At 37.8% G+C, this 22,612-nt stretch overlaps 1 protein-coding gene across 2 annotated transcripts in view; it reads left to right on the top strand.

Moving 5' to 3' along the window:
- The window catches only part of LOC106880128 (uncharacterized), a 64,356-nt gene extending 54,662 nt beyond the window's left edge, over positions 1-9,694 (top strand). For both annotated transcript variants that reach the window (XM_014929949.3, XM_089347737.1), the window contains exon 8: positions 8,555-9,694. In XM_014929949.3, the coding sequence (XP_014785435.1) occupies positions 8,555-8,752 (198 nt within the window). In that variant the 3' untranslated portion in view covers positions 8,753-9,694. The remainder of the gene's footprint in view (positions 1-8,554) is intronic.
- Positions 9,695-22,612: the final 12,918 nt, after the last annotated feature.

Below are 22,612 nucleotides of genomic sequence, written 5' to 3'. Positions count from 1 at the left end.
ATATTAGATTTATGTTATAAAGTCTAATAAGTGTGACCTGTAATATAAATATACTTTTCGTTTGAAACTGACTGTTTCTTCTTCTGTCCTTTTCCTTTTTGTCACATGCAAATATTTAAACTTCAAATTTCTAATTTATTTTTGTTTTAAATGGTATTAAGTCTGGATAGCCTTGTGTCTTATAGCCTGAATTGTTCTATCAGACTATTTTCTAGTGAATATATCTAGAATCCCTTTATTTTGAGTCTGGCTATCAGATATTTATCTGTTAGTGATGCAAATCTTCTCAATACATACCAAATTTAGCGGAAACAAAAGTCACTGGTTACAATTACATTCCAATGTTTAGATTCTGTTCTCGATGTTAGTTTACTATGTAAATATTTCTTTTTTCTTTCTTTCTTTTTTTGTGATGAATGTTACTTTATTTGTTTGTTGTCAAAAGTTGTGTGTTTTGTCTTGATTTCTAAGAGCATTTTTATCATTACAAACAATATTAAAGGAAAAGAAAGAAATCTCTGAGATACTTGTGTAAATTCATTGTCACTGAATAGATCATTTTTATCAATTTTGTTCCTTTTTTAACATTTGTAAGTAATTATTTTGGCAATAAACATGAATAAAAAAATCTCTTTCTTGATATTTCATTATTGTTGTTGTATTTCATACATACATTTAAATTCTAATAGTGACTATTTTAGAAATTAATGTAACGCTCTAGTATTATACGCATATAATCCTTAAATATTTTGTGCTGTTTTCCATTTATAGTTTAGCCTCTCAGCACCCACTTTCATATATTATAATTATAGAAAGTTATTTGGGACTTTTATTTTTAATTTTGGTTTAAATAATAAGTTGTGTATTAATGATAATTAGTTTGAGGCTTCATTAACTATCTATTTTTCAATATTCAGTAGGTTTAAGAAACAATGTGAAATGAGCTACATTTTGTTGAGGACATTGTGGTTCCTTGTTGGACAATGTTTCACTAATTTCTATTGGGTGAAGCACATTTCTTTGGCTTTTAGGAAGAACAGGAAAAGTTGTAGGTGTTAAAACCAAATTGTTTATTACAGAGATTAGTATGTACTATACACAGAAGACTAAAGCTAATGAATAGTCCTCTATGTAAGCTACTTGTCTAACATTGCAAAGTTGTCAACAAATCTAGTGTCTTTAAAATATGATTTTCATTTGTAAACTAAATTTCAGGAAAATATGCCAAAAATACAAAGGCACTAAAAGAGAATGACTTTCTCCAGACATAACACGAAGGGATAGTTGTAGCTAAAAATAAATACTTTAACTTGGACACCAATCTGATTGTAAATAATTTTTCTTGTGGCTGCAAGTGAATGTAGCACTGGAAATCTATGACCACTCATCAGTTTTTGAGTATTGCATGCCAACAGGAGTGACTTATGTACCACCCTGCAGAACTTACTTTTTAGTAAATGATAGAGATATGATTATGCTGAGAAGACCCACTGATTATCTTATTCTAAATGATTTGAAATAAAGGTTGATGATAACAAAATTTTACAATAATAATGAAATAAAACAAATTGAGTTGTGTATCACCATGGCCAAAAGCTGAAACCGGCAAAAAAAAAACAAAAAATAAAGATAAAAGAATAGAATTGGTTTAGAAAAGATTTTGCGTGTAGCTTTGAAAGAGTTTAAAATTCTCTAAAATAATAATAATAAAAAGCAATAATTGATATATTCGTTGAAATTGAGTTAATTTCTTCCTGTTATTTTTGCACTTGTTTGCTTTTGTTATGTTCTATTTTTGGTAGAGAATTTTAAACACTCTGTGTTGAAAGATGTCTTTCATTAGCTAATAACATTAACTAATCTGTTGAACTTGAGCAATGTTTGGAGTTTTGATGGAACAGTGTCGGGGTTGGGTTATTGGGTAGAATATCCTTGAGTACACTTAGCACTGTAAGATATCCTATGTGGCAGGATTAATCCAAGTTATCTTGGTGTAAAGCATCTAAGAGTGATCTCATCTTTATAGAGAGATCTACTGTAGAATTTGGTAATGGGTTGTAGTATCTTCTTCAATAATTTAGTGAAATGATTAAGTGTTTTTGCCCATCATTAATAAATTAGGAAGCAAACATTGTTTTGGCTAGCTGTGACTGTCATTTTCCATGCTTGCTTGTAAAGCAGGGGTCTTCAACATTCAGCCTGTGGGTCACATTCAACCTGCAACACACTTTCTATGGGCCCATGGCAACTTGTAGTCCCACAGATATAATACATACATTTAGTCATACATGCATTTATGTACGAGTTAAACATTTTCAGGATTTAATAATGGAAAGGTTCTATGAAAGAAAAGTCTTAGAAATGAAATTGAAATCTTTTCTCACAGAAGAATTGACCAGGACCACTTTTTTGTCAAACCATGATTGGATGTGGAAATGGCTTTTTTTTTTTTTTTTTTTTTTTTTTTTTTTTGCATTTGACAGGCCATTTAAGTCAGTTTAATCTGAAATTGTAAGAACACAATTTGAGGCATAATCTGTTCACATTTGTTAAGCCCAAATAATATTTATAATTTCATGGAAGAGTTTATAGAAGAAAAGTGGATTCTGCCAAGGTGGTAGAAATCAAGTTATTTGAAGAAGTTTATCATCATCATCATCATCATCATTTAGCATCTGCTTTCCATGCTGGCATGAGTCAGACGGTTTGATTGAAACTGATAGACTGGAAAGCTGCCCCAGGTTCCAATCTGATTTGGCATGGTTTCTATGCCAAATCAGATTAGAACCTGGTATGACTAGAAATGACAGACTTTCAGTTAAGCATGTTGAAAGACAAATGTAAAGAAGGAAATTTAAGAAACTTTAACAAATGAAAGGTTTCTTGATTTAAAGAACTTTTCCTGTAGTTTTGTATCAATCTTTGATACAAAATCTTTGATCAATCTTGATCAAACTTTATGAATAAAGTTTACTTAAATGAAAGATGTCAAATCCTTCTTCAGAGCAAATTTATCTGCTCATTCAAAGTCAATTTTATCAGTGGTTCTATGAAACTGAAGTTTCAAGGGGTTAATGACATCTTCAAATTAGAAAATTTGTTTACTAGTTTCTATAAATTCCCATTAAAAAAATTTTTTGGAAGTCTATTGAAAATAGCAATTTTAGGGAAAGTCGTCGTCGTCGTTTAACGTCCGCTTTCCATGCTAGCTTGGGTTGGACGATTTGACTGAGGACTGGTGAAACCAGATGGCTACACCAGGCCCCAATCTGATTTGGCAGAGTTTCTACAGCTGGATGCCCTTCCTAACGCCAACCACTCAGAGAGTGTAGTGGGTGCTTTTACGTGTCACCCGCACGAAGGCCAGTCAGGCGGTACTGGCAACGGCCATGCTCAAAATGGTGTATTTCATGTGCCACCCGCACAAGAGCCAGTCCAAGGGCACTGGCAACGATCTCGCTCGAATAAAAAAAAAAAGTATGAAAACAATATTTTTTCATGGGAATATTTTTAATTACAGAAAATTAATATGGATTAATGGATAATTTCATTTGATTTCAAAAAGGTTACATGAAAGCAATAAATATACACAAAACACATTTTAATAAGAATTGATGTATTATGAACCTTTTACCTTTATAAATAGGCTTTTTTTTGCTTTGGTTGGCTTAATTTTGCAAAATATACAATATGGCCCTTATGTTGAAAAGTTTGGAGACTCCTGCCTTAAAGCTTGACGAATACGTTTACATAATGGTTTTACTAGATATAATTCAGCTGTATCTTCTAAACAATCAACAACCTAAAATGTAAGCCTATTGACAGGACAAGACATAATGGTGAAAAATGTGTGATATTTGTTTCTGTGTTCATGTCGGAAAACTGATGCTCTTCAATTATTCTATATGGGAAACTATTGTTAAAGATTATTTGTTAAATGAAAGTTTATTTCATCTAGTGTTTCTATACCCCTGAGTCCAGACATTTCCTTCACCTCTTGATTCAGTATAAATAAGGTGAGTATTAATGAAGAGTAGAGCTGATGTAACAAGTTGGTTGATAGGTAATTCTGTATATCTGTGGGTTGACACATGAGGAAGGGTGGCAGATCTGTAAGCATTAAAATAGTACATATTAGATGGAAATGGTAAATTCTTTTTTGTTGTTCTTTTTTGTCTTTTTCTTTTTGTTTTAATGTCGTGTTGTGTAAAGTTAACTTGTTTGCTGTCAATGTTTGTGTTATTTGTTGTAAAATCCTTGTCTGTATGTCCATGTTTTGACAGCAGTAGTAGTAGTTTTAGCAGTTGTAGTTATCATAGTAGTAGTAGTAGTAGAAGCAGTAGCAATTGTACTTTAGTAATTGTATTTGTAGTATTCTAATTGTGGTTCTACTGTTATAATTGTGACAGTTCAATGTTGTATGTAATGCTTCCGTGTTGTGGCTGTAATTACTAATACTGGCTTTTATATATATATATATATATATATATATATATATATATATATATATTGTTTTTTGTCAATTGTGAAGTCCATTTGTTTTTTAAAATCTCTTTTTTGTATATTTTACACCATGTCTCTAACAGTGCCAACTGTAATTATTGTCTTTAATCGTGGAAAAAAAATACATAAAAGAATATTGTTAATCCTATGAATGCACATAGTTCTTCTATTGATACAATGGGTCATATTTTAATTTTTAATTAACCTAGAACTTACTATATTCATGCATACATGCATAAATACATACATCCTATATACACATACATTCTCTCTCTCTCTCTCTCTCTCTCTCTATATATATATATATATATATATATATATATATACACACACACACACACACACACATATACATACATCCTATATATATATACACACATACATACATCCTATATATATATATATATATATATATATACGCACACACACACACATACATACATACATACTTTTGTAAGTCTAAATCTGTTGCATTGGTACCACGTATGTGATCATACCAGCAATCATTGATGGTTAGCTAATCAGATATTTTATAAATGAACCAAATGCTTACTAAGATGAGTATTTAAAATTAACGTAACATTTATTGTGAGTGGAATTTCTCAATGAAAAATGATTTCTAAAAAACAGTCAAACCTAAAGGCTTCCTGTAATTCACCTTACTTGTATATCTTCTTCAAGGTTAATATCCATCAATTGGCCTTGAACTGTTAAGTTTCTTATCAGTCTTTGAGGTAGTTGGTTATTAATCATGCTGTATAAATTATTTTTGGTGGGTTTTCTTAAGCTGTCATTATATGAAAGAACACCAGTTTTAACTGGTAAATCTTGAGGTAGTAAGATTTAGTCATAGCTGGTTTAAATTATTAAAAAAAAATTGTTTTAATTGCAAGAAATACTTGAAAGAAGACTGTCTCAATACTTTTTTTCTCTCTCATTCTAGTTATATATGCATATATATATATATATATATATATATATATATATATAAAATATATATATATATATAATGTTGTTTGTAAAAACTCTTATATATTAATTTCAATTCTTAGCATAAATGTATTTCAAGAAAATTCAATTTCAAAGAAACAAAAAGAAAATTACCATTCTATGTGCATCAGTGCTTTATTCTCTTTTCTGAATGAAAAATGAATGGAAGCCCATACACAATAGATTCATCCTTTTTTAAACCCCCCCCCCCCCACACACACACACAAAAGAGACCTCTGAACTATGGGAGTCAGTAATCAATTTGTAGTTAAGCAGGCTTTCTTTTTCCCATATTCCATTATTATGTAAAAATTTTTAGTGCCACCAAACTATTTACATAATGATCAAATATTCGTATAAACAATCTTTGAATTTCCATTTGTCTATTTTTCTGTGTTCTATCTTTATTCATAAAATTTTCAGAAATCTCTTCCATATTATTAAAATTATTTGTTTTCCTATTTCATTCACCTCCATTATTGAAGAATGTCTCCTGTAGTTGTTCACTCTCAAAACATTAAGGTGCAGGAAATCTATATCTGCCCTGACAAATTGCCAATTATTTCCATGCTTTGCCTGTGGGTTGTGGGGTGATTTGAACCTACCTCTGCAAATTGGCAAAATTTTATGTAACACAGCATTCTTTCTTTGCTCTTCTACATTGTACTTATTTTTGCAGTTTGTTGAATTGAACCATTAAAAGAATTTTTTGACCTAGAAATAGCATATTTCCATTGATAAAATATGAACCTAAAACATTCCAGTTGATATGGATAATTGCAAGAATAAGTATAAATTTGGTCCTAACAAGAATATTCCTTAATTTTAATAATAGCCAAAAATGATTGAAATGTTTTTGTTGAATAATTTGAATAAGCTTTTTGTAACTATATTTTCAAAAATCGGTTTAATCCTCACAATGTAATACACTACTTTTGTATTGGTTGTATTCTTCCTATGAAGTTTTTCACCAAAAATACATGATCACAGATCTACCAACTCATAAACAAACACAGTTAACAGTAAATTTGTTAAGCATTTCATGTTATATGCTTACAAAAACAACATGTATATAGATATAATCTTCATCCTTGTTTCATTTTCATTTTTTCATGCTTGTATGGTTTGATCAAATTTTCTCCAGCACAGCATCTTGCCACTTGTCATTTGCTTTGTGAGGTTCAGCCTCCTGAAATCAGCCTTTACCACTTCTTCACATATCTTTCTTGGCCTTCATCTTCTGCTGTTTCATTCTCTTTGGATCATTTGGCATTTTGTTTTTACCCAGCTGTCATTCTCCACATACATCACATCTCTACACCAATTCAGTCTGCTGTCCTGCACACTACATCTGATTCCTCTTAAACTCGGTTTTTCTCCCAGTTCATTTAAACTTTATTCTTAATGGACACTAACATCCTGTACTAGTCATTTACCAAGTCAGTCAGATGTACATGTCCTATATCAACCTCTCATTAACTATCTCTGGTGGTCAGGCTGCTCTCCTTGCTTTCATATCTTTGATACCATTTGAACCCTCTGTTAGCCAATCTCCAATAATGCCTTTTTTTAGCTCTTTCTCTCTTCCGAGCACTGATCTCATTCAGCATCCTCATGTAACAGCATTTCTATAGCTTTTTCTTGGTACCTGTCAAGGGAGATGTGCAACTCTCATTATATCCATACTTTTCACCAATGCTATATTGATTGATGCTGGTACATTGATTTGCAAGGCAGAACAACTCCCACCTTTAACCCTTACTTGATAGAACATTGGCAGACCTCTTACTTTCTGCTTCTCTCCTTGCTAAGTATTTCTTGATTCCTGGCTTATCTTCAAGCTACTGGAGATATTCTTTGCTCCCTACTATCTTCCATTCTTTTCAGACCTGAAATGTAATCTCTATGGTTCTTCAAATTATACCACTCCACTCCCGTTTTGCCTTCTATTTAGCTAGAACCTTGCGTCTTCCACAGTTCCAAGTTGTTGTCCCCTAAAATATAAATGTTTAGAGATTTTTGCTAAAGTTTGAATTCATCTCAATAACTAGTTGAGGAACATTTTCCTTTGGACAAGATGCTAGTTTATTATACTGAAACAGTTCTGGCTGGATTTCTGGTTAAGATTGGAACTATTGTTAACATGCCAACCTCTGCTGTACATAGCACACTGTCCTTTAGGCTTATTTTTTTGATCTAGCAAAAATTTGAACTGCAGAACTTCAGATATATCACCTCTTTTTACTGGAATGTTTCAATTCCATCAATCTTAGCTTTGTGTTTGTTAAAACTGGTTTCTTATGGCTCATGTGTATGTATGTGTGCTTATAATCATTGAAATGAATAAAATATATACTAAAAAAACCCAGTTTTGTTCATTTCACATAAGTAAACTAGTAACTACTTGTATGATATCACAAGAAACTCCAGTTATATGAATAACTAATTTTAATATTAAATTTATATTATATATGTTGAAAACTAATCTAAGATTGAACAAGGAAAATGCATTATTCTGACATTCAGTGTATACAAACTCAAATAACTTCTGTGATTGCAATTTTTATTTAGTTTTGTTTATTTATTTTATTTATTTATTTGAATTTGTGCTTTGAAAGTAATGTGAGTTTGCAATTGCTTAACTTAAAAGTATGAACATGTAAATTTTAGTTTTATTCTTATTCAATTATTTATTCTTTTCAGTTCAATTTTATTTGCCTTGTGATGAGTATATCAATATATATATATATTTATCTATGAATTATGGCAGTATAAACCTCTTGTTGTTAGGGTGGTGGATTGACAGAATCATTAGAGCCTCAGACAAAATGCCTTGCAGTATTTCTTCTGGCTCTTTACATTCTGAGTTCAAATCCTGCTGAGCCCAACTTTGCCTTTTATCCCTTCAAGGCCAATAAAATAAAGTACCAGTCAAGTACTGGGATCAATGTTAACAATTAATCCCACTCCCTTGAAATTGTTGGCCTTGTGCCTAAACCAGAAACTAATATTGTCATTATTGTTATTATTATTATTATTGTTGTTATTATTGTTACCACAGGGTCAACCGCAGATGCCAGGCCAAGTTCCACATCAGTCTCAAGCAAACCAACAGTTTGGCTACAGCCCTCAAGTAAGCAGCACTTCTGCCACACCACCCCCAATGTCTGAAGGTGGATCAAACCCTTATGCCAGAGGTCCAGGTTCAACTTATGGTGGAGGGTATCCTCGACCAGCTGCTAAATATCCCCCATTATGAAGACCCAAAAGTGCACACACTGTGTTAGAATAACTGTTTCACTGGTACTGTTAATGCATTTACCAAACTCTGACTCGGTTCAAATAATAACTAAAAATAACAAAAATACTGTAACATTCTCCAACACACCATTCTATAACAGTCTTCAAACGGAATTTGTTTCTAAAAAAAAAAGAAAGAAAAGATAATTATAATAATAATAATAATAATAGTTGATAAAAGATTGCTATTGTGTTCAAATAGACAGGTTATATTTGTAGCCTATGCTAAAAGGAATCAGAAACTCGTAAGAGATGTTTGTATTGCAAGTGATGCTTTATATTGTAAAATATCTTTTCGAAAATATTCAAATTGGAATTACTGCATTATATATGTTATTGTTCTGAGTTAAAGCCTGTGTATGTAAATAGGATTATTGCAGCCTTAAATTTAAAATACAAACAATGTTAATACTGGATTAAAGCTTGATTTTAATTTTATATAATTTTTATCCATTTCTTTTTTCATTTTTTTTTTTTTGTCTCTAGAATGATATATTTTGTTCAGTTAAGGCTGTAAAGATCAATAAACAGTTGTTGATGTATACATTTTATTGAGTATATTATTGTATAATCTATTTACCTTATAAGGAAAAAACTGAAAAACAAAAACAAAAACAAAAAAAAGCAAAACATGTTCATAAATGGCACAGTTGATTACTTTATTTTTTTTTACTTGTGTCTTATCAAACAGTTTTAATTTATTGTATTTCAGTACAATCATTGTTAAGTTTTTGTATCAGTGATAATGGAGTTCTCTTTTACTACTCCTTCCGAATAGATGTGTGTGTGTGGTGGTTATCATGTTGATCACTAAATTGAAATGTTTTTAGAAATAAAAAAGAAAACAAAACAAAAAAAACAAAACAAAAAAACTAACGACCTTAATATTATAAAGATTGAATTATTTTTAAAGTATTTTCTTGCGGATTAGTTTTCTTCTGTATTTGAAATATTTAAAAATTGTTGTCTATTATTTATTCACAAGGAACTATTATAGGAGTTGGGATTTCTTCCATTATCCACTAACAAATCTTAGAGAGGGCTGTGTATGGTTGACTGAACTGACTCCAGTATTATTACTAATACTTCTTTTATTAACACTGGTGGCATTTGAACTTAGAATGTAACCAGGTTGGACTAAATACTATTATGCTATTTAGTCCAATGTCCTGTTCATTTTATCCACTTCATTGTCTTGTTAAAGTTTATTGACAGCATTCATGTTGCCTAAAGTTATCTCAGATCACCTAATGGGTGAGTATATATAGCTGAATCAACAGAATATGAACTGGCAGTTCATATCCTCTCACCAGTACAGCATTGAACCAATGAACAAGACAATTCTCAATGCTTGAAACCAGTTAATACTATATAGGTACTACTGTTTTAAACCATTGTAAATGAGACATTTAACTGTAAACACTTTAGTTAATTCTACGTAGGCACTTCTCAATGATATTATTCACTCCTGTTAACAAATATTCAATTCCCAATACTTGAGTTCAGTTAATTATATATAGTTACGGGTGACGGTTGTTCTTCATGTCTGGTGAGCATGAGGAAGAACAACAAGCCCTTAAATGGATATGTAGACAGGCTCTGGCACACTTGTGGAAGATACATAGGTTTTGGTCAGATGGGGGGTTGTGACAATGATTCTTGCCTCCTTTGGTGTTTCTCATCCGCTGCAGTTTGCTCTGGCCTTCTCAACATTGCTTGCAGTGGTCTGAAAGCAACCTTGGCTGCCTTAATGAAGTTAAACATCATTGTTTGGAGGACCTCCTGTATGTGTGCTAGAAGAGCACAGTCATTTGCAAACAGCAGGTCAAGGATGAGCTCCTCTAGAGTTTTTGTGCAAACAAAGAGCTGTTGAGGGTTGAATGTGTTCCCATCTCTGTTGAAATGGATGTAGATGACTGCCCACAGTACCATGCTAAAGAAGATTGCAAAGAGAAGTACTCTTTTATTATAATTCCCTGCTGTAAACAGGATATTTGATTCTCAACACTTGAGTTTAGTTGATTCTTTGTATGTGCAACAGGTGGTATAATTCACAACTCTAAACAATAGCTGCTTTGTAAAATTTAAAGATCCATTGACCTACAATGCTGAATTTCATTACTCCTGTAGAGAAAGTTATTTGCAGTAGACTGGTGTTTCATCCAGAGGAAGATTTAATTTGCTTAATGCCATTTGATTAGGAAACCAGAGATTAAAAAGGCGATGAAAAGAGCATCTGTAATGTACTGGGATTACTGAAGTCGTAATGTGTTGTATTGTAAGATGAATTTCAATATAGTTCTATTAATATGGTGGAATGTGTTTAAATTACAAATACTATACTGCATCTAAAAGTGATGTAGAAAATGTGGTAAGTCAAATATTAACTTATCTAAAATAATAAACCCTCTAAGTGTTATATAGTAAATGAGAAACATACTTTTATTATAAAGTGTGAGCCCACATCTTGTATTTAGTACCCAATTCATGCTGTAAAAGGTCAGCAACAGCAAGAATATCCAGCTATTAATTTTATTGTGCTCTAAGTATACACCCAAGAAATTTGTTTAAGATTAAACAGGGTGTCCATAAAATTACTTTTACAGTTTGAAAAAAGAAAAAAATTAAAAATAAGGATAACATGCAAACATTGGAAAATATATGCAAACAAAGTTTTACTAGAAGCATCAGAACACTTTCACATGGGCTCCATTGTTTGCATGCAAGGTGATGGCTGGATCTCCACTTTTCAGCACCAATTCAGTTTTTAACCTTTTGGCTAAAAGCAAAGCATAGATTCTAAGTACACTAGAGGCGGGTTTTGTTAATTTCATGTACAATGTGTCTTAATTGAAGCCTGTCAACTCTCTTTATTACATACGTGAGATCCTACTATATTTGTTGTAGCATATATTTTGAGCTTTAGAAAAAAACTTGTGGCTGTGTGATTAAGCTCACTTTGCAACCATGTGTTGTTAGGGTTCAATCCCACTGCATGGCACTTTGAGCAGGTGTTTTCTACTGTAATCCTGAGCTTACCGATGCCTTGTAAGTGAATTTGGTAGTCGGAAACTGTGTGGAAGCATATTGTGTATGTATACATAAATGTGTGTGTTTCTGTCTCCCTACTGTTCAGTAACTGGTGTTCATTTGTTTACATCTCAGGAGCTTAGTGGTACAGCAAAAGAGACTGATGTACTGGAGTTGATTTGTTTGACTAACCCCTTCAAGGCAATGCCCCAGCATGGCCCCAACCCAGTGGCTAAAACAAGTAAAATATAACCCATGTTAGCATGGTAAAATGGATGTTAAATGGACAAACTATACACAACCGGTCAGGTTTATTTTGTTTCAGCTACAGTTTTTCAAGTGTAAAAATTTTCAAGCCTTGACAGAGAATTTCTATTTACTAGTATTTTTTTCTACTCTAGGCACAAGGCCCGAAATTTTGGGGGAGGGGGCCAGTCAATTAGATTGGCCCCAGTATGCAACTGGTACTTAATTTATCAACCCCGAAAGGATGAAAGGTAAAGCTGACCTCAGCAGAATTTGATCTCAGAACATAAAGACATGAAATACCACTAAGCATTTTGCCCAGCATGCTAACATTCGTCACCTTTCTGTTTACTAGTATTGGCCTGGTTCTCCATTAGTTCTGGTGACAAATATTCCAGTTGATACGGCCAACCTAACAGCCAACTCCTGAAATTAACATCCAAGTGACTAAGCACTCCACAGACATACGTACCCTTAATGTAGTTCTCAGGGATATTCAGTATGATGCAGAGTATGACAAGGCCGACCCTTTGAATTACAGCTCCTACTCATTTTTGTCAGGTGAATGAACTAGAGCAACAAGAAATAAAATGCCTCCCTGAAGAACACATGTCACCAGGAATTGAGTTCAAAATTTAACAATCATGAGCCAAATTCCTTAGCTACTGAACCATGTACTTTCTCTTACTAGTATTATAAGGAATATATCAGGCATTCTTTGTCACTCACTTTCATCATCAGCATCATCACCAGCATCTTAAGTTCCACTTTTCTATGTTTGCATTGGTCAATTTGTTGAGGTAGAGCTTTTCTACAGTCAGAAGCACTTCCTGTCACCAATCTGCATTTGTTTCCAAGCATGGTAATATTTCTTCATGGGCATATGTGTTTAGCAAAAGACTAAAGAACAGCCTCACTCGTATTCTGGTGATGCTCAACTACAACCATTGTATCATGTCAAGACATGGATGTACATACCTGCATTCATATATTATTATGAATTTGTATGCATATATACGACAGGCTTCTTTCAGTTGCCATCTATCAAATTCACTTATAGGCCTTTGGTTGGACTTATAGTAGAAGACACTTGCCCAAAGTGTTGTACAGTGGGACTGAATCTGAAATCGTGTCGTTGGGAAACAAACTTCTTAACAACACAACCATGAATTGAAGGCCAGTTTTAATATATTGTTGATGTGATTGCCAGGAAAGTTCCTCAGTTAAGGCCTGTCTTTTGCTACAACTTTGAAGGTTTTTAGTTGCCTGTTGTCTATGGCTAGAAGTGTTTCCCTTGTATATAAGCAGTGATAGTGAATATGTGTTGTTGAAGGTGATGAGGTTAGCATATCATCATTAGAGAATGCTTCAGAGATCTCTGTTCAGGAAGTCTACACACTTGATGTGTCTAGGTTGCATGTGGATGGTATTTGTATATGGAATGTTAAGAGAGGAGTGAAGGATGGGTGTGGTTAGGGTGACAGGAAGTAAATCGTCAATGTCCTGGAAGAAGTGTGGGAGGGACAAGAAGTTTCTGGCATTACAAAGTTGTGTAGGACAGAGAACTTCCATTGGCACACCATGGGATTATCTGAGGTGAGGTACAAGACAGATGGAGCTCATACAAGTGATTAATGTTAGAAATCATTATTATTCTAATTATATGCCAGTGAGACAAAATGCTCAGCAGCACATTGTTCAGGATTCAGCCCCTTGGGCTAATATCTTCTACTATAGCCTTGAGCTGAACAAAGCTTTCTGAGTGGATCTGGTAGACAGAAACTGAAAGAAGACTATTGCACATGTGTCTTTGTATCTGTTTGTCCCCTCATGCCGCTTGACAACCAGTGTTGGTGTGTTTATGCCCTATGACTTAGCTGTTCAGCAGAAGAGACCAATAAAATAAGTACCAGGCTTTAAAAAAATCTAAGCACTGGAATCTATACATTCAACTAAAAATTCTTCAGAGTGGTGCCCCAGCATAGCCATGGTTTGATAACTGAAACAAGTAAAAGATAAAAGATAATTCTTTATAATTTTGGCATAAAGCCAGCAATTTTGAGGGGAGGGGTCATGTTGATTGCATCAACCCCAATACTTTATCTTCTCTAGATAAATACTGTAATTAATTACTACTTCTGCTGCATATAACAGATTTTTATTCAGCTGAGCAGCTAAATGCAATGACGGAGATTTCTCAATCATGGTTTTCCTATATCAGTGACAATGGATTTTATCTTAGAATGTGGTCGCTAGGCTGTTCATATAACTGACAAAGCCCAAAGGCGCAGAAATCAGTATCTGTCAATAGCATTCTCACCACTGCTGCCTGATGAATTTCATCTCTGCTACTCATCTACTTGTGTTATTTAGGAGAGTTGAGCCCATGTGGCGCAAAGGAGCAAAGAGAGAAGATTAATCCCAGTTCACGGCGCAAATGGGAGTCCCATGCTAGCATGGAAAGCGGACGTTAAACGATGATGATGATGATGATGATATACACAACATACACATACACACAAACACACACGCACGCACAAAAACATACACGTACACACACGCGCACGTACAAAATACACACACATGCACCCGTACCCAACACCTACAACCCCACACAAACACACACATACTCAAAAACTGCCTCCTGACCTTCCACTGACCATTGTCCATAAGCACCCACTAACTATTCCTGCTACTAATTCCTTCCACTACTTCACACACAAACACACACCAACAGATAAACCACCAAACCACGCACGCACACACACACACACATACATACGCACACACACGTTCTGTTATTACACACACACTTGCAGACTCTCGCGCACGCACAGATATTCACCTCCCTTTTTCACTCTCCTGTCTTAGAAAGAACTTTTCCTCCACCACCTTCTCTTCCGGTCCTTCCACAATGTAATCTCGTGGGCATCGGTGCCGATTTTCTCTTCCTCTGTTTTTCCATTCTTTGAACTTTCCGTCTTTCCGACGAAGGGCTCCACCCGAAACGTCATACTCTCTTTCTTTCCTTTCCCGAGCATCCAATAACACTATCTGTATCACGTTCTCACTTTGTTGTTTTTTTGTTATTGTTTTTTGTGTTTTTTTGAACTTATATGACGTACGCTCACACGAACCCTGGCCTTTCAACTGGATTTGGAGTACCCGACTGCCGGAATCTTTTGTTACATCGGATTACTGTTCCTGTTGGACTACTGTTCCTGTTGGATCACGCCTTTCCTGCACATTGATTGAACATCAGCAAAATTTGTCCGTGACTCTTACACTTTTTTCCACTTTTTTCGACTTGTTTCACTTTTATCTCGTTTTCCTTCTACCTATCTCATCCTTTCCTTGTCTCACCACTAATAACACCCACACCGACATTCACATCCTCTCACCATGCCTGACCTTCACTCCTTCCTCCAACATCTTCAGTCCCTTCTTCGCCGTTTTCTTTCTTTTTTCCCCCACAATGCTTGCAACCCACAAAAAACCTCTCTTACTTGCTTTTCAAAAAGACCCGCCACACGAGCCATCTCAACTTTCTCAGCCGCTGTCTCCGCCATCACGTCATACCCCGTGGCTTCCTCTTGAAATTCCACGCTCCCCACTATTCCTCCCCCTTCATCGAGCCCACCCTTGCCCGCACCTCCTGCCTCATCATCCGTGCCACCATCCGTTCCACCCGTTCCCTCCTCCACTCTGTTGACCACCAACTCTCTCAAGCTTACCTCCTCCTCTCCTCCCTCTGCCCTCAACCCTTCACCCAACCTATCCTCCGCTTCCTCCTTAATCTCAATCACCAACTCCACAATTTCCTCACACACACAAAAAATAAATAACTCCACCACCTCCTCAACCCCCACCCTCCCGCACCCCTGACACCCTCCCCTTCAGCTCCCCCTCCACCGCACATTCCACACTCACACTCCTCCCACCCGGACATCCAAACCCCCACGTCATCACCTCCCAACAACCCCACCTCATCCCACCCCTTCTCCTCCTCCTCCTCCTCCTCCTCTCCTCCTCCTCCTCCTCCTCCTCCCCCACCTCTACACCTCCTCCTCCCGACCCTACTCACCCTACCACCCTGCTTCCTCACACGGTTGTGACTATACCACCCAATCTCCCCCTGTCCGCCGCTGAGCGTTTCTATTTTAAAAAAAGATCCCTCCAGGCCAATCTCACCCGTGCCGAATCGGTCGCCCTCCTCAACCTCCGCCGCCACGACGACATCGTCATCAAGCCGGCGGACAAAGGTGGAGCAGTGGTGGTGTGACGCGCGGACCTTTACAGAGAGGAAGCGCTCAGCCAGCTTCACAATCCCCTCTTCTACCGCCTCCTCCCCTCCTACCAACGGCTTGTGTCCTCCACAATCCATGACCTCATCTCCTCCTCTGCTCTTCCCGCCACCAACCTCATCGTCCGCACACCCCGCACCTCATCCATCTACTTCCTTCCCAAGATCCACAAACCTAACAACGCTGGCCGCCCCATTGTCTCCGCTTGCAATTGCCCCACCGAACTCATTTCAAAATACCTCGACCAGATCCTGTCCCCGTTAGTTGCTGCCCTCCCATCCCACATACACGACATTAACCACGCCCTTCGCCTCTTCAATTCCGTTTCTTTCCCTCCCGGCCCCTCACACCTCCTCTTCACCCTGGACATCAAATCCTTATACACCGTGATTCCACACAACGATGGTCTCTCAGCTCTCCAATACTTCCTTGACCGCCGCCCTGACCCCACACCTAGCACCCCTACCCTGCTTCGTCTTGCAGAACTCGTCCTCACCCTCAACTGTTTCACGTTCGCCGGAGAAACCTACCAAAATTTGTCTGGAGTCGCGATGGGAACGAGAATGGGTCCCAATTATGCCAACCTCTTTGTTGCTTACATTGAGGCCCAAGTATTCTCCCAATTCTCCGGTCCGACCCCGGAACTATACGGTCGCTACATAGATGACTGTATAGGAGCCACCTCCCTCTCCCGCGAACAGCTCTGCCTTTTCATCTCCTTCCTCTCTAACTTCCACCCTGCTCTTGACTTTATTTCTACCATATCTGACACCTCTGTTAACTTCCTCGACATGTCTCTTTCCAACAACCCCACCTCCAACTCTCTAACTACCTCCGCCTTCTTCAAACCCACTGACTCCCACCTCTACCTCAACTTCTCCTCCTATCCAATCCACACCAAACGGGCCATCTCCTACTCCCAGTTCCTCCGCTTCCGACGTTTGTGCAGCCTGGACCAGGATTTCGAGACCCAGTCCCAGTATCTTGCTCGTCTGTTCATGCATCGAGGATACTCCTCCCACCTTGTCCAATCCGCCTCGCCCGCGCTCGTCGAATCGACCGCACCACTGCCCTCTCCTCCCCCACATCAATCCCCTAACCGTACCCCCTTCCCACTCCGTTTCCACCCTGCCACCCTACCCCTTCATCGGAGGATCCTACGGGCCTTCCGTCGCCTCCAGCTCGATCCCACCACCCACCCCATTTTCCCTAACCCACCCCTATCCTCTTTCAAACGCGCCCGCAACCTACGCGATCGGATCTTTTTTAAAACGGGGGCCACATTTTTCATTAACGAAACACTTTGAAACTTGGAACACTGGTAGAATGTGTCATATAAAACATCTTTTTCTCTTAGTCTTCTTAAAAAAAAAAGAAATCCATAAATTATTCCATGTTAAAGTTGTCGTATTTCTGTAATTTCAACCAATCACTGACGTCCATTCAGCCGATATACATTAAGTGCCGACTACATAAACAAACGATTCTGAAACAATTAACCCTAACCCTAACCCTAACTCTAACCCTAACCCTAACCCTAGGGTTAGGGTTAGGGTTAGGGTTAGAGTTAGGGTTAGGGTTAAAGCAAATTTAAAATGAAAAAAGCAAATAAAACGAAGGTATGGAGATTAAATACGCTTTACATCGTTTAATGAGCCAAAGGAGTAAATGTAAACAACTGAATACTTGTCAGTAATTGGTTGAAATTATCGAAATAAGACAATTTTTTACATGAAATAAATTCGGATACAAAAATATTTTTCTGTTCTATAACACAAAATAGATAAGTATACGAAGTTTGAAAGTCTTTCGGTACCAAAAACACTACGTAAAACATTAATGAAAAATGTGGCCCCCGTTTTAAAAAAGATCCACGCGATCTACTGGTCCGTAGTACCTTCTCCTCTTCCTCCCCATCCCACCCGGCTCCTTCCCGTGCTCCAGATCCCGCTGTCACACCTGCCCCTTCATCACCAACACTACCTCTGTCACAGGGTCGAACCTACACACTCTTCACATTCCACACAGTTTCACCTGCACCTCCTCCAACCTAATTTACTGCATCAAATGCAACCTATGCAACCAACTCTACGTGGGGCAGACGGGCCGACCGTTTCACCGAACACCTAAGGGACGTCGACTAGGTTCGGACTCCCCCGTCGCCCGTCACTTCCACTTGGCCAACCACTCCCCCTCTAACATCTCCGTTTTTGGCCTCGCCCTGCACCATGGGACCACTCCCTCGCGACTCCACTTGGAACAGCGCTATATTTTTAACCTTAGATCATCTTTCCCCTTCGGACTCAACACAGCCCCCTCCTCCTTATGACTCTCCCCTTTACGACAATGCAATACTTTTCTTTATTTATTATTTTTTTATTATTATTATTTTTTTTTTTTTACCCCACCCCCCTCATCCACTTTACATTATATCCATTATTCACTTTTTTTATTACAATCACTACAATTTTCCACAATTTATTTCATCTCTTCCTACACGCACACATACCCACACACAAAAAATACACGCACCCATACACACACATGTATGCACACCTACCCCCAACACACCACACACACACACACACACAACACACATGCATGCACTTACACGCTCAGATTCGCCCACACACTTATACAAACGCACATACACACGCACACTTGCGCATACACACACACGCTAACAAACACGCAAACATACACACACACACACACACACACACACACCTGTCACACACAATACTCACTCACATACACAACACACACTCACATAAACATGCATACAACTACACACACAAGGAGCATAAATGACACACGCACTTGCACGCACGTACGTAAGCAAACACATGCACACCCCCACACACACAGGAACGCACATATACACAACATACACACACACACACGCACGCACGAAAACATACACAATATACACATACACGCACGCACAAAAAATATACACACACGCGCACGGACACATACAGACACACATAAACACACACGCGCATACACACACACGCACACGTACCTAACACTCACAATCCCACACACCCATATACACATACACACCTCTCACCAACATAACACACTCACACAGACACGCATACAGTCACACACACATGGGCATAAACAACACACGCACTTACAGAAGCAAACGCACGTACAAAATACACACACACATGCACACGTACCCAACACCTACAACCCCACACAAACACACACATACTCAAAAACTGCCTCCTGACCTTCCACTGACCATTGTCCATAAGCACCCACTAACTATTACTGCTACTAATTCCTTCCACTACGTCACACACACACAAACACACACATACACACCAACAGATAAACCACCAAACCACGCACACACACACACACACACATACATACGCACACACACGTTCTGTTATTACACACACACTTGCAGACTCTCGCGCACGCACAGATATTCACCTCCCTTTTTCACTCTCCTGTCTTAGAAAGAACTTTTCCTCCACCACCTCCTCTTCCGGTCCTTTCACAATGTAACCTCGTGGGCATCGGTGCCGATTTTCTCTTCCTCCGTTTTTCCATTCTTTGAACTTTCCGTCTTTCCGACGAAGGGCTCCGCCCGAAACGTCATACTCTCTCTCTTTCCTTTCCCGAGCGTCCAATAACACTATCCGTATCACGTCCTCCCTTTGTTGTTTTTTTGTTATTGTTTTTTGTGTTTTTTTTAAACCTATATATATATATATATATATATATATACATACACATGTGCACCTTCGTTTTGGGATCACCACAACTTTATTATTTCCCCGAGGCGAACTATTAGCGTTCAACATCAGATTCGCGTTTGGCCGTACGGCTTTTTAATGTTGTTTTCACTGTCCATTTTTTCCTGTCTTGGTTTGTGTTTGCCACCTTGGAATCCTCTGTTTAGTGGGTCGATCTACTACTCAGGAAGAGACTATTCTATAGTGCATTCTGCCTTATCTTCGAAACGCCTAGTTAGAATAGAGGCAGCTGACGAAGGATTAATTCCTAGTGGCTATCTGTTTTCCTATGTGTTCGTTCCGTGGTCTGTAGTTCATTGTTCTAAAGTCTTGTACCCTGATATGCATCTATATACACATGTAGATGTAAGTATGTACGTATATGTGTGTATACATGCATATATGTTCTTTGTATTATTATATATATATGTGTATGTGTGTGTGTGTGTATGTGTCTTTGTGTCTATGTTTGTGCTCCTGCCCACTGCTTGACAACCATTGTTGTTGGCCCCGTAACTTAGCGATTCGGCAATGCCAGAAACAAGTAAAAATAAAATAAAAAGATACACAAACATAAGAGAGAGAGAGAGAGAGATACAGACAGACAGACAGAGAAATAATGTTATAATGTGTGTCCATGCTAATCATTTCTATTTTCGTCTGCCACGTCCTTTCCGTTTTGCACCATTACGTGACTTCCGCTTTATGTTGTAATTCATATTCGGCTTGATTACGTGCTCGAGCGCATGGACATGTTTTGAACGAAGAATAAAATGTTTCTCATCTATACCTAGCAAATATGGGTGGCTGTGTGATTAAAACGTGTAATCATGGATTCAGCCCCATAGTGCAGCACTTTTTTCAAATGTCATATAGCCCTGGGCCGACCGAAGCCTTGAGAGTGAATTCGGCTGACGGGAACTGAAAGAAACACATCGTGTATATAATACAAAGACGCGCGCACACACACATCTGTGAATGTGTCTTTATACTTTCCTCCCATCACAGCTTGACAAACAGTGTTGGTTTACTCTTTAACCTGTTTCAATCATCTGACTGCGGCCATGCTGGAGCACCGCCTTTAGTCGAGCTAATCGACCCCAGGACTTACTCTTTGTAAGCTTGGTATTTATTCTATCGGTCATTTTTGGTGAACCGCTAAGTTACAGGGACGTAAACACACCAGCATCGGTTGTCAAGCGATGTTGGGGGAACAAACACAGACACACAAACATATACACACACATACATATAAATATATACATATATACGACAAGCTTCTTTCAGTTTCCGTCTACCAAATCCACTCACGAGGCTTTGGTCGGCCCGAGGCTATAGTAGAAGACACTTGCCCAAGGTGCTACGCAGTAGGAATGAACCCGGAACCATGTGGTTGGTAAGCAAGCTACTTACCACACAGCCACTCCTCCGCTTGTTTACATCCTCGTAACTTAGCAGTTCGGCAACGAGAACGGCAGAATATGTATCAGACTTTAAAAAGTAAATACTGGGGTCAATTTGTTCGATTAAATTCTTCTGGGCAGTACCCCAGCATGGCCGCAGTCTTCTGCCTAACAAAGATAAAATAAACTAAAACGATTTCGGTCGTCAAATAGAATGAGCATGGTCTAAGGGAAGTAACTCCTACGATGAAAATAGTCAAAGCGGCGAGCTGGCAGAATCGTTAGCGCGCCTGCTTTGTGGCATTTCGTCTACCTTTTTTGTAAGTTCTAATTCCACCAAAGTTGACTTTGCCTTTCAGCCCTTCGAAGTCGATAAAATAAGTACTTGAATACTAGAGTCGATGTAATAAACTTACCCCCGTCCACCGAAATTGCTGGTCTTGTGCTAAAATTTGAAACCAATATTAAAAGCATTTAATGTATTGGCAGAATCTTTAGTTAGAGCATTGGATAAAATGCTTAGCGGTGTTTGTTTCGACTCTACGTTCTGAATTCGTGTTCTGCAGTGGTCGACTTCAACAGTCATTCCTTTCGGTGAAGATAAATAAAATACCAGACGAATATTGAGGTTAATGGTATCAGTTTATCCCTTCTCAAATATCCGGCTATACGACTGATAGACACGAAGTAGCTCGTTAATACACCTCAACTTCTGGCCCACAAACATGTTTTCTTACTCTGTACTTATCATTGACACTACAATTGCCTTTGCTCCTCGGCGTATACTGGTCTCATGGCATTTCCGCTCAGGTTCTAACGATTGAAATATATAAACCGAGAGACCAACTAAATATGTTTGGGGAAGAGTTTGTTTCGGAGAAAATTTCGCCTTCACTGTCACCACTGCTACAAGACAAAATCACGTTTAATACCTAAACACATATAGAACATCCCGGCTCTAGCATAGCTGGGAGTAGGTGAAGAGCGGTCTGCCTCGGGTGGTACTATTGGGGTTCGCTGTATAAATCTGTAAATCTTCGAGGTGGAGAGACCTAAGGGTTGCCTGGACCGCACACACTCC

Source organism: Octopus bimaculoides, chromosome 2 (assembly GCF_046866305.1).
Source record: "Octopus bimaculoides isolate indiv1 chromosome 2, ASM4686630v1, whole genome shotgun sequence".
Taxonomy (NCBI): Eukaryota; Metazoa; Mollusca; class Cephalopoda; order Octopoda; family Octopodidae; genus Octopus; species Octopus bimaculoides.
The sequence above is the reverse complement of the archived record's forward strand: the minus strand, read 5'-3'. Positions and strand labels throughout refer to the sequence as shown.